The 13,935-nt window shown below is 44.0% G+C and overlaps 1 protein-coding gene across 4 annotated transcripts in view; it reads right to left on the reverse strand.

Moving 5' to 3' along the window:
• Positions 1-13,935, reverse strand: part of CELF2 (CUGBP Elav-like family member 2) — a 607,652-nt gene that overhangs the window by 88,888 nt on the left and 504,829 nt on the right. For all 4 annotated transcript variants that reach the window (XM_083366115.1, XM_083366113.1, XM_083366114.1 and 1 more), the window contains exon 6: positions 7,451-7,585. In XM_083366115.1, the coding sequence (XP_083222241.1) occupies positions 7,451-7,585 (135 nt within the window). The remainder of the gene's footprint in view (positions 1-7,450; positions 7,586-13,935) is intronic.

Raw genomic sequence — 13,935 nt, forward strand, 5'->3', positions numbered from 1 at the left:
GATGCGTTCCCACAAACCCTAAAACCAATACCTAATCTCAAAATCCCTTGATTGCTTTTGAGTGTTTTTTTAAGCTTCCCGCATTGTGTGTTGATGTGTTCCTTGATCAAATTCAGTAGACTTTATTTTGAGATTCTGCGTTGCTCTCACCTATCGTCAAGACCGCGCTGCCTGGCCAATCTATTCAGGGCTTGGCTAAACTTACAAAGATTTTCCTTGAGCTTGTGAACTACTCACGCTTGCCGACGAGTCAACGGGCAAACTGCTTGAGCTTTAATTAACTAGCTTGTCTAATTTTTGGTTACGGCTTTGGCATATTGCCTGGACATCAGCACTATCGCTGTTGTGTGGCTTCATGCAATCTTATTTCTAGTTTCTGCCTTGTTCTCTTCTGCTTTGCATGTTGGTATCTGTCTTGCCTGCCTGCCTGCCTGCCTGCCTGCCTATCTATCCACCTATCTATCCACCTATCTACCTTTCTACCTACCTACCTACCTACCTACCTATCTATCTATCTATCTATCTATCTATCTATCTATCTATCTATCTATCTATCTATCTATCTATCTATCTATCTATCGTATGGCAAGATCTATCTGCCTGCCTGCCTGCCTACCTACTTATCTACCTACCTATCTATCTACCTACCTGTCTGTCTGTCTGTCTATCTTCCTCCTTCCCACCCTCATATCTATCTATCTATCTATCTATCTATCTATCTATCTATCTATCTATCTATCTATCTATCTGTGTCTATCTTCCTCCCTCCCTCCCACCCTCCTTTCTTTCTTTCTTTCTTTCTTTCTTTCTTTCTTTCTTTCTTTCTTTCTTTCTTTCTTTCTTTCTTTCTTTCTCCCTCCCACCCTCATATCTATCTATCTATCTATCTATCTATCTATCTATCTATCTATCTATCCATCCATCCATCCATCCATCCATCCATCCATCCATCCATCCATCCATCCATCCATCCATCCATCTATCTATCTATCTATCTATCTATCTATCTATCTATCTATCTATCTATCTATCTATCTATCTATCGTATGGCAAGATCTGCCTGCCTGCCTGCCTGCCTGCCTGCCTGCCTGCCTGCCTGCCTGCCTACCTACCTACCTACCTACCTACCTACCTATCTATCTATCTATCTATCTATCTATCTATCTATCTATCTATCTATTTTTCCTAACTGCTCATCTCCCTCACTGAGAACATTTGGATGGTGTGCAATATAACTGTTAAAATTAACATTAAAATCAGAAATAATTTAAGATTAAAAACTATAAAGGTTAAAACTATAAAAATAACAGAAAATCATGTACTATTTTTATTCAAACATTTTTATTAATTATTTAAGCAGTTATTTACTCCTACCCACCTCTAGTTCTATATTCCCTGACTTTATTATTTTTTTTTAACTAACCTCATCCATCTTAAATCCACCTCAAAAGAGTTTAACGGAGCAAATTTGACTTTCTTTAGCACGCAGCTTCCTATAACCTGATCCTGAACAACGTTCTGCCTAAAATATATTAACTTAGAAATTTAAGCAAAATTTCCACTTAGGCTTCCCAAGAAGCACATACTTGCCGAGGGTGGGGGAACACCCCAGGTCATTCTTAGATCGTGAGGCAATAGAAGGTTTCTACAACATTCTTCCATTTCCTCCTACGAGTTCTTACCCACATCCCATACTATGCAAGGGAAAAGGTGAGCTGATTTTCCTGAGAGAGTTTTTGATGACTATGTTGTAGGTAGGTGGTTAAAAGTTAAGGAGTAAAGAAGAAATGTTCCTTCTCCTGATCCCTTTAATTTTAAATTGGAGGATGTTGATTCTCACATTTATACCTGACTCTACACTCACTGCAGTGTTGTCAAGGGAACCATCTTGGATATTCTTGGGCAGGATCACTGAGTAATTTTTAGGAAGAAGTCACTGAAATCCACCCAATTGTTTGCATGCTTAACCTTTGCTTTTATGACTCATTAAATCTAGAAAGGGTGGCATCGCTGTCGAAGAAGTCATTAAATGCCTCACTTTCCGCACTCCGATTCCGAAAAGAAGCTATTATGTGACAGTTCCCAAAGAAAGCTACCTTGGGCCAATCAGTTCTGTCATTCTTGGATGAAAATGATTATCTTTTATTTATTTCACTCCTGTTGTAGAACTGCTTTGGGGATGAAAAATATTTGGTCACTCAAAAGACCCTTGGTGAGAGGAACTGCAACAATGAGATCTTTCTAATTCTCCTGGACTTTTTAGCGGCTGTTGATGTGGCAAACCACTATATTTTATGATAAGGTAAATGTAAAGGTTTCCCCGCACACGCGTGCTAGTCGTTTCCGACTCTAGGGGCTGGTGCACATCTCTGTTTCAAAGCCGAAGAGCCAGCGCTTGTCCGAGGACGTCTCCATGGTCATGTGGCCGGCATGACTAGATGCCAAAGGCGCACGGAACGCTGTTACCTTCCCACCATAGGGGTCCCTATTTTTCTACTTGCATTTTTACGTGCTTTCGAACTGCTAGGTTGGCAGAAGCTGGGACGAGTATCAGGCGCTCACTCTGCTACGCGGCACTCAGGATTCGACCCGCCAAACTGCCGACCTTCTGATCGACAAGCTCAGCATCCTAACCCACTGAGCCACCGCGTCCCTTTTTATTTTATGATAGTTCTTAGTTAAAATGTCCATTACCTGAAGACATACTTTGGAATAATTTCTCAGCTTCCTTGGCCCTTTTGGGTTCTGCAGTTCTTTCGCCCAAGAAAAAGTTGGGGAAGAAACTGTTTAGAGATCTACCATGTAAAAAACATGTAGGGAACGTAGGATAGCCTCCCCCTTGAAGTATTTCAAATAAACTGCTCAATTTCTGGAAGACTTTTCCGGGGGAGCCTTGACTGCCATCATTTTTATGATTCTTGGAGCACTGACAGAAGATACTTCTATTCGGTAATATATATTAATGGGCCTCTCCCCGCCCCCGCTCCCCCCCAATGGCCTTATATTTTTTAGTATTTTATCTCAGCCTTTACCCACCTAAGGCTGTAGAGATGTATTAGGAAATTCTACGGAGTGTGAAGACCCAACCTATCTGTCAAACGCAGCGTTGGGAAGGGCTGTTTGACATGGTATTAAATCCTCAATTTATTTGTGGGCTGCTTGGGGCCTAGCTATTGAAATAACAGTAATAAATAAAGAATAAACAAATAAATATTCCTCCCACTATCATTTCAGACCGGAACCAATATTAGAAAAGGATAAGGATTATGGAGGCCACTTGCCACAATTCAATTTTTACATCTCCACGCTGAATTCATAGTTCAATGGGATTTCCAGAGTGATCCTGTCCTTTAAATGGGGGACTGGTGCTCTTGTAACATCTGCTCTCTAATAGGCATAGATATCTTTTGATAGATTCAGGGTCTCTTTTGTTCCAGATGAAATCCAACATAGCCTTTTTAGGGGTAGTTTTAAAAGGAAGTGCTATTCAAGAATGAAGGAATAAGGAGAAATCTACCTCCCCAATATACAAGCTTTCATATAGAATGCAATATATGTGTTAAAAAAGGTAAAGGTAAAGGTTCCCCCGCACATGCGTGCTAGTCGTTTCCGACTCTAGGGGCCGGTGCTCATCTCCGTTTCAAAGCCGAAGAGCCAGCGTTTGTCCGAGGACGTCTCCGTGGTCATGTGGCCGGCATGACTAGACGCCAAAGGCGCACGGAACGCTGTTACCTTCCCACCGGAGTGTTCCCTATTTTTCTACTTGCATTTTTACGTGCTTTCGAACTGCTAGGTTGGCAGAAGCTGGGACGAGTAACAGGCGCTCACTGTTGTGACTCAGGGCCAGCCTGTGGGTCCGACAGCCGGGTCCGATGTATCGGAGGACTCAGATGTGGGGGAGGAGGGAAACGAACCGGCTGATGATGATTTGGAGACTTTGCAGAGTCCTCAGCCGGGAACCTCTTCTCAGCTGTGTGAGCCCGAGAGTGCGGAGGATGATGACCCACAGCTGGCCCTGTTCAAGGACGCCCGACGCAGGAGGCAGACGAGCAGGGACAAACAAAGAAAGGCTATGGGACTCCTCGGGAGGAGGCACAGGGAGACCACGCCCTGAGCTCTCTATAAAAGAAGTGTTTGGGGAGGGGCTGGTTGCTGAAAGCAACTTTTCCGTTTGAGAAGTCAAGCTCTTGTATTCTTGTAACAGTGTAATTAAAACTTGGCAGAAGCCTTTTGGTCTTGGACGCTTTCCAGACTCTTCTTTTGATTAGGGGTGCGAGAAGAGGGCTGGTTCAGAACACTCACTCTGCTATGTGGCACTCGGGATTCGACCCGCCAAACTGCCGACCTTCTGATCGACAAGCTCAGCGTCCTAACCCACTGAGCCACCGCGTCCCTTCTAATATATATATATAGTATATATATTATATAATATATATCCCTTCTAATATATATGTTACCCATTATTAATTGCTTGTTTTATACCTCTGAGAATGTTCTAACAGTGCAATACCTAAAATATAAAGTTACACAGATACCGGCGAAGACACAATATGCAGAAAACTCCCTCCACTTCTGATTTAAATAATGCTCATTGTATCCATAAACCGATAAGAATTTTCCTTTTCAAGAATGTGTGTGTGTATTTTATCTATTTATATAAATATATAAAAATAAATATAATATGCGGGTATTTTCAGAAATGATTTCAGCATAACTTATTTGAAGATATGCAGGACATGTAATAAAATGCATAAACTATGATTCTATTATACTGATTTAATTTTGTTGCCCTTCCAAAATATTTAAGCTTGATAACTCTGTAGTCTCCTATTTATTCCTCGGAGGCTTTTGAAGTGAGATAGTTGGGTTAGAAGGATTGTTTGAACTCAACAATAGGATCATTTCTGATTCAGACTTTCATGATTGGTTTATAATTGATTCAAGTATATTATTGCCTGGACTCTATATAATAGCTTTTGTCAATGTGGGTAATCAAATGATTATCATAAGCATGGAACACAGCACAGCATTTATTAAATTTCAGCTTTTGGGGTTTCTAGTCCTTATGTCTCGACATATTCAAATCTATTGTGCTAATAAGGACTAGAAACTGCAGGGGGTTGGACTAGAAGACCTCCAAGGTCCCTTCCAACTCTGTTATTCTGTTATGTCTAATGAATGAAAAGGCAGAAGGGAGCAAAGGTGGGTTGCCAATGGTCAAGATGTCTTGACTCATGTCAACTAAAGCAGAATAAATCAGAAATAGACATTTATCTGCAAAAGAATTTAAATAATTCGCTGGAGTGTTGTCCATAAGAAGGCCAGATTTTTAAAAATAAATAAATAAATAAATGCGCAGACTTCCTTGTAAATACAGGAATGTACTTTCGTTTAAAACAAAGGACAGAAATTGCTATGGATAGTGACTTATCTATCAAACTTCGATGAGTTTGCCCATTGTGAAAAATGCTTAGTGTATATTTAGATGGCTACCAAGTTCCAGTGGAATGTCAAAAAGCTTGGCGATACTTGATGTTTACCAGTGAGACTTAAGAAGATTTTGAGACATGGACCCTGTTTTGCATCTCTCTTCCCTAAAAACCAGGAATGTGGAAATTTTATTGGATGAAGGCAGGATTACCCTTGGGTGTAATCTAATTAAGGTTGTGGTGATGATGATGGGCTGGGTAGTCTGTGAAAGATGGATCCTGTCAATATTTTTATCTCTCTCTCCACCTCTCTCCCCCCCTCCCCCCCTGCTTTTTTTTTCTTGCTTTCTTATCATCTTGGTTACTAAAGGGGATGGTAACAGTCCTGAATTGATTACCTTTAGAAGGCTTCTAAAGCTACATTGAACCCCTGCTGGTTGCATTTCTCTGCTGTAAATGATCAAATCTGTGTTGTTCCCCCGCAGAGCATCAACACTCGCCAGCAAAATGTCAGGATCATTTCTCTCTCAGTGTATACAGCCTTAGAGCAGTAAATGTCAATATTCACTGGGTTTTAAATGTTCATTGTAGCAAATATTCTTTGTGGGGTATTTCCTGAGCCGTGTTGGGGCTTTGATAGGCCTTATCCCTACTTAATCATTCAATTCCCTGGATGACTTCTCTCAGCCTAATTTACAGAAGGGGGGGGGGGTTTGCAAGGATGAAAGTAGAGGATCAGAAGAAAATGTATATACATGGAGAAAGAATTGCACTTGTTAGCTTGAGTTCTTGGAGGAAAGATAGCTTATATATATATAGCTGTAATCTCTCTCTGTGTGTGTGTGTGTGTGTGTGTGTGTCTCTCTCTGTCTCTGTCTCTCTCTCTCTCTCTGTGTGTGTGTAAACTATCTCTGCAGGAACCTTACCCTAGATAGGGAATACGGCCTTGCTTTTCTAACAGACTAAATGTGAACAGGTAGCTAAAGTGGTAATAATCTTATTCAAAAAATTGGGAATAAGGCTGAATGAACAACTCGGTGAGATGTGAGTAAGACCGAGTTGTCGATTGTTCATGTTGAGAACCTTCACACAGTCACCCAAGAAGGTTCTTCCCAGTCTCTTTCAAACTTCAGATCTGCACTACATCACCCCTTGAGAGCCACCTATTTTTTTTTCTTCTTCTGAAAATCTAGGGTCAGGACCAGGCTGCACTATCCAAGATGCACTCACAAAACAAGTGGCTCTTTGCTCTCCCTAGTTACAAATCTTCCACTGTGTTGCCTGGTTGAAATGCCTAAAGATTAGTTCGAAATATTGCATCTTTCTCTGGTGTGATCAAGAAGCAATAGTCAGGGCCAAGGGGATCTGATGAAGATGTGCAGCCAGCAGACAAGAGCTATATTAAAATGTGGAGGTCAACAGGGCAGGGGAACAAATTCAGAAGACAAATACTTAAGGACCTATTCTGATTTCCAATTCCTATCAAGAAAACTGAATTATTCCTGGACTTGGGGATACACACAAGAGGGGAAAGCAAAAACCTGTCTTCTAGCTCTTCTTTGGAACGTCTAGGTTAGGGGCAGGCAACCTCGGCTCTTTTATGACTCATGGACTTCAACTCCCAGAATTCCTGAGTCAGCTGACTCAAGAATTCTGGGAGTTGAAGTCCATGAGTCATAAAAGAGCCGAGGTTGCCTACCCGTAGTCTAGGTTGAAGAGAAAGAGGGAAACAACCCACAGAGAAATGCAAGGCATATGAATATTAATTACTGCCCATTCCTCAATCCAGAACTGTATGGCTAAACATTGGGAGACAGGACCCAAAAGAATTTCTGGAGACATTTAATAAAATTCTGCTGAAGTTCTATTAAAAAAAGGGCTTGTCCCAGGACATCTGAGCTTAACCTTGATCTTGATCAACCAGTTCTGTTTCCCCCACCCCACCTACTACACCCACCCACCCTCACAACTCTACCTCGCCTTTTAAAACAAGAGTGCCTTATAAGATGGTGTATGCTCACCTCGGCTGAGTCCGTCAGGTCCCCGAAGGATTCGGCATTCTTCTATCTGGCCAAATGGAGAAAACATCACTCTGATATCGTTCTCATTACACTTCTTCGAAACCATTCCTATGAACAATTTTCTGTCTTCCACAGCTAGAAGATTAAAATAATAATACTAATAATATCCACAACAGCAAAAGGCATCTTTCTCTCTCTCGCACTTTCCTCAACTGTGATCAATGCTTATTACCACATCGAAAGCAAGCGACCAGAGTTGTGAGCATGGCACTCTCCCTGGTGACAAGGGAGGTGGAAAACATTTCTCACAACAACAACAACACTTCCCTCCATCACCTGCCTTTCTCTGGAGAGCGTTCCATCGCTTTTAGTATCACTTGTTCTTCTTACACCAACGTTTGCAATTTTGGACCATTCATAGACTGGGGGGGAAAGGCAGTTTGGTTTTCTACCTCTTGTTTTCACCGTTGAAACAGAAAACCTATCTAATATCCAAGGCTAAATGTTGGTGAGTAGGACCAAAGAGTGAGCCTCTTCTAACTTATCTACAATCTCTCCCCGTTTTGCCTGCGCAGATATGAAAGAGAAATGGCGAACAAAAGGGATGCTTGAATGCTCAAAATGAAATGGCTTAGCATAGGGGTAGGCAACCTTGGCTCTTTTATGACTCGTGGACTTCAACTCCCAGAATTCCTGAGCCAGCCATGCTGAGGGGGAAGGGAGAGTTTCCAAGCTGAGCCATGCTGCTCAGGAATTCTGGGAGTTGAAGTCCACGAGTCATAAAAGAGCCAAGGTTGCCTACCCCTGGGTTAGCAGAATCTCCAGGCAGCCTTTTTACCCATAATGATCCAGGTATTCTTATTTCATGCAGACGTTGTTAGCGAGGATGCTCATTAGACCAGAGAAACACTTCAAGGCAGTGTTATAAAATTATGTCAGGGTAAATGAAATCCTAGCAGATTTGTGATGCCGGGCTGGCAAAGGGAAAAAAAAGTGGGATTAGGTGGGGTTAAATTACTGCTAGATTATTTCACTTGACTTGAGGAAGCCAAAAGGAAAAGAAATAGAAGAAACTAGGTCAAGGCAATAGCTCTGCACGTCCAGGCAAACTTCAGCAAACGCACATTCAGAAGCTTTACATCTACAGAGCTTGGAAATAAGCAAGGACTGAATTAATTGAAGGAGAATATTTGTAGCTCAGGGTTGAAACAAGAGGTCCTTGGTGCGCTCTCTGAGCTTAGTTGTTTTCCTGCAGATGTTTCATTACCCGAACTAGAATGGAACAGTGGAACAGCTTACCCCCCAGAAATAGTGGGCCTCCATCACTGGAGATTTTTAAGAAGGGACTAGACTAGACAATCACCTGTCTGAGATAGTATAGGTTCTCCTGCTTGAGCAGGGGGCTGGACTAGAAGACCTCTAAGATTCTATTCTATTCTATTCTATTCTATTCTATTCTATTCTATTCTATTCTATTCTATTCTATTCTATTCTATTCTATTCTATTCTATTCTATTCTATTCTATTCTATTCTATTCTACTGTATTCTATTCTATTCTATTCCTATGCCTATGCCTATTCTCTATTTTCTTCTATCCTACCCTACCCTACCCTACCTACTCTACTCTAATCTATTCTCATCAGGACCAACAATCAAGTAAGCAATACCCCAGTCACGAAACTGCCAAAGAACCATTAGTAAACAGCCCAACCAAAGAATCCCTAAGACCGTCCCCACCCACACAGACAGGCAAGACACCAGAATATAAACTGACAGCAAAGAGCATTCCTTACTGGCACTGATAAGGTTACCTTGTTAGGGTAATGAAACGTCTGCAAGAAAACAAGCAAGCTCAGAGAGCACCAAGGACCTTTCACTGAATTAATTGAACAGTTACTACTGATGCATAATCTGTTTGGAAGCACCTCACTGCCATGGGGCTTGGAAACTTAAGTGGAACTATGAAAGGAGATTCCTTAGGTAGCGTTTTTTTAAAACCTTGGCAATTTTAAGGTGCGTGGACTTCAACTCCCAAAGTTCCCCGGCTACCTGTATTTTGGCTCTCAAGTTTCTTAGTTAAGGGGGCACACACGGCAGCACCTTAGTCCTGCCTTGTCCATGGGCAGCGTCACAAACAAAGAAATCAAGAGGGTGATCTTGGGATCTTTTCACTTAAAACCAGGGGCTTCTGAAAGAAGTTGTTTTCGTGAATCAGAACGAGGAACACTGACGGGTGAGCTGTGCTGTCAGATTCTCAGTGCCATCCAATCAGTGGTGGGATTCAGCTGGTTCGCACCGGTTCGGGAGAACCGGTAGGTCAATGTTGTTGAGTTCGGAGAACCGGCTGAACCCACATTGCTTCTGGAAGCCCATTCTAGGCCTCGGAGGCCTGAAGGAGGCCTCCCAGTCCTAGAATGGCCCACAGGAAGTGCGTGGATGTCACTTTGAGAAGTCTGTTCTAGGCCTTGGAGGCTCCCAACCCTAGAACGGCCCACAGGAAGTGCGTGGATGCCACTTCGAGAAGTCTGTTCTAGGCCTTGGAGGCTCCCAGCCCTAGAACGGCCCACAGGAAGTGCGTGGATGTCACTTCGAGAAGTCTGTTCTAGGCCTTGGAGGCTCCCAACCCTAGAACGGCCCACAGGAAGTGCGTGGATGCCACTTCGAGAAGTCTGTTCTAGGCCTTGGAGGCTCCCAGCCCTAGAACGGCCCACAGGAAGTGCGTGGATGTCACTTCGAGAAGTCTGTTCTAGGCCTTGGAGGCTCCCAGCCCTAGAACGGCCCACAGGAAGTGCGTGGATGCCACTTCGAGAAGTCTGTTCTAGGCCTTGGAGGCTCCCAGCCCTAGAACGGCCCACAGGAAGTGCGTGGATGCCACTTCGAGAAGTCTGTTCTAGGCCTTGGAGGCTCCCAGCCCTAGAACGGCCCACAGGAAGTGCTTGGATGCCACTTTGAGAAGTCTGTATTAGACCTTGGAGGCTCCCAGCCCTAGAACGGCCCACAGGAAGTGCGTGGATGACACTTTGAGAAGTCTGTTCTAGGCCTTGGAGGCTCCCAGCCCTAGAACGGCCCACAGGAAGTGCGTGGATGTCACTTCTTGAAGTCCATTCTAGGCCTCGGAGGTCTGAAGGAGGCCTCCCAGTCCTAGAACAGCCCACAGGAAGTGTGTGGATGTCACTTTGAGAAGTCTGTTCTAGGCCTTGGAGGCTCCCAGCCCTAGAACGGCCCACAGGAAGTGCGTGGATGCCACTTCGAGAAGTCTGTTCTAGGCCTTGGAGGCTCCCACCCCTAGAACGGCCCACAGGAAGTGCGTGGATGTCACTTTGAGAAGTCTGTTCTAGGCCTTGGAGGCTCCCAGCCCTAGAACGGCCCACAGGAAGTGCTTGGATGCCACTTTGAGAAGTCTGTATTAGACCTTGGAGGCTCCCAGCCCTAGAACGGCCCACAGGAAGTGCGTGGATGACACTTTGAGAAGTCTGTTCTAGGCCTTGGAGGCTCCCAGCCCTAGAACGGCCCACAGGAAGTGCGTGGATGTCACTTCTTGAAGTCCATTCTAGGCCTCGGAGGTCTGAAGGAGGCCTCCCAGTCCTAGAACGGCCCACAGGAAGTGTGTGGATGTCACTTTGAGAAGTCTGTTCTAGGCCTTGGAGGCTCCCAGCCCTAGAACGGCCCACAGGAAGTGCGTGGATGCCACTTCGAGAAGTCTGTTCTAGGCCTTGGAGGCTCCCACCCCTAGAACGGCCCACAGGAAGTGCGTGGATGTCACTTTGAGAAGTCTGTTCTAGGCCTTGGAGGCTCCCAGCCCTAGAACGGCCCACAGGAAGTGCGTGGATGTCACTTCTTGAAGTCCATTCTAGGCCTCGGAAGCCCAGGCCTACATCCACACAGAGAACTGGTCGCTCAGGTATTTGAATCCCAGTGCCAATGAAAATGACTCTAGGGTTAGGGTTTACTTAGAGTGATGGACAAAAACTAATGCGAGGGATAGATTCCTAGTGTTTTTCTAAGGAAAGAGACGGTGACAGCTTTTCATTTGGAGTTGTTTCTGGATCACAGATAAATATATGGGAGAATCCCAGTGGGAATGAAAATGAATCTAGGGTTAGAGTCAGGGTCAGATATGCTTTGAGTCAGGGCTGAAAACTATTGTTCCGGATATATTCTTAGCCGTTTTCTAAAGAAAAAGATGGTGACAGCTTTTTTGTTAGGAGTTGTTTCTGGATCACAGACTAATATATGGGGAAATCCCATTGCCAATAAATTTCCCTTTTCATAAAAGGTGGTCCTTTCAGACAGAAGACTGTCCATTGTAAAACAAGTCATTGTAATACCAGAATCACATGTGCAGTCCAGGAACAACATAATATAAACACGTTTGGGCAAAACTCTTGTCGGGATGTTTGTCCGACTATGTGAGGTCTTCAAAAACCACACAGAAGATGTGGTTTCCTCCACTGATCTGGCTTCCTGATATGCCATTTTCACTCCCTCTACGGTTTGTAGGATAGGAGAAAGTCACAGGACAGGACAGCTTTAATAGCTCTGTAATATAGTCCCAACACATGCGAGCTTTCTAGTGAATGAAAGTATTGGTCTTCTTTGGACATCATGAAAATTGGGAAGAGTTAGAAGGTGTAACACTTCAAACTTCCATGTGTTCAAACACTACTAAATTACAGTCTTGTACTAATTACCATGCACCGTGCTTCTCATATAGTAAACATATAGCAAACTACCTGCTTGTCCCCTGTATGTTTACATGCTTTCCCTATCCCTATCGTGAGCAACTCTTATGGATCAGAAGGGATATTTCTGCCCATGCAATACACAGTGCCATCCGAATATCTATTAAAATTCACGCCACTTCAGAGGAAAATGACTCGATATGGAGCTCCCATAGTTACAGCTTGGTAAATATGTTACTGTATTAAATAACCCCAAGAGGTTTTTTTGTGTGTAATTCAACTCACCACTCAGCCCTAACCTATACTTCAAAGGTAAACAATTTGCCGAAACAGAACAAGCCTTAACGATAAATTCTATTAAAAGTGTATGTTTGTAGAAGAGGAGCAGGAAAAGTCAAGGAATAATCTGCAATTCAGCTTTCCTTCCTTTCTTTTTTTATTTCAGGCTCGTTTACGCGTAAAGCTGTTTTGTTTCACCCCGTGGAAGAAAAATGCAAGGCTTTTTGTCCTTAATTTTCCAAAACTGCTGTCAATGGCAGATTCCTTCTTGGCCTGTTCAAGTTCCACTAGTAAACTGATAAATATGGCAAATTAACTAAAATGATTTCACCGTTTTTTTTAAGCTGGAGGCTGATCTCATAGTAAATTAAACATCCAAAGAACTGACTCAGAACTAAAAAAGAAAAAAAAGAAAAAAAGGCCCAAACCTCAATATGGTTTACAAAGGCAGCTGAAGAATCAGTTGGAAACAGTGGGTAGCATTTGTGCCTGCAAATACATTTTCTTCAGTAAACCAAAATGTTTCATTTTTTTTCAGTGAAGGAAACAACCCACCGATTCTTTAATCCAGGGGTGTCAAACTCAATTTCATTGAGGGCCGCATCAGCATTGCGGTTGCCCTCAGGGGGCTGGGTGGGTGTGGCCTGAGTGGGCGTGGCCTACTGGGTGGGCGTGGATAAAGTGCATATGGCCTACTGCAGGGGTCTTGAAACTCGGCCCTTTTATGACTCATGGACTTCAACTCCCAGAATTCCTCAGACAGCGTACCTGGCTGAGGAATGCTGGGAGTTGAAGTCCATGAGTCATAAAAGGGCCGAGTTTCAAGACCCCTGGCCTACTGGGTGGGCATGGCCAGCTCTACATTGTTCAGGCGAAGGCAGTGGGGGCCGTTCCCTCACTGTTTCCAGGATGGCTTCGTGGGCCGCATGAAACCACTTCACGGGCCAGATCCGGCCCCCGGGCCTTGTGTTTGACATGCCTGCTTTAATCTGACATAATGTCTTAAATTCTTCGTATGTGAACAAGGAGACCTTGATTTTTAACTAGCATTCCTTGGTCTGGGAAACTCAGCGGTTAACCCCAAGGCCATTATACTTCATGCAAGGATTTGTTTAACCCGCCTATTGATCTGGTATTGCAACCACAGTTTCTAAATCTTAAGATTATAATTCCCATTGGCCCGAATTGTAGTCAGATTCACTGACTAAGGCAGGGGTGTCAAACTCAATTTCATTGAGGGCCACATCAGCATTGCGGTTGCCCTCAGGGGGCTGGGTGGGTGTGGCCAGGGTGGGCGTGGCCTACTGGGTGGGCGTGGCTAGAGTGCATATGGCCTACAGGGTGGGCGTGGCCAGCTCTACATCGTTCGCATCAAGGGTGCCTATGGGGGGCCTGGGCAGGAGTGGGGACAGATCTGAGGGTCTCTGGCAGAAGGAGGGTCTCTGGGCCAGGGTCAAGGCAGTGGGGGCTGTTCCCTCACTGTTTCCAGGATGACTTCGCAGGCCACATGAAACCACTTTGCG

This window comes from Vipera ursinii, assembly GCF_947247035.1.
Source record: "Vipera ursinii genome assembly, chromosome: 6".
NCBI lineage: Eukaryota > Metazoa > Chordata > Lepidosauria > Squamata > Viperidae > Vipera > Vipera ursinii.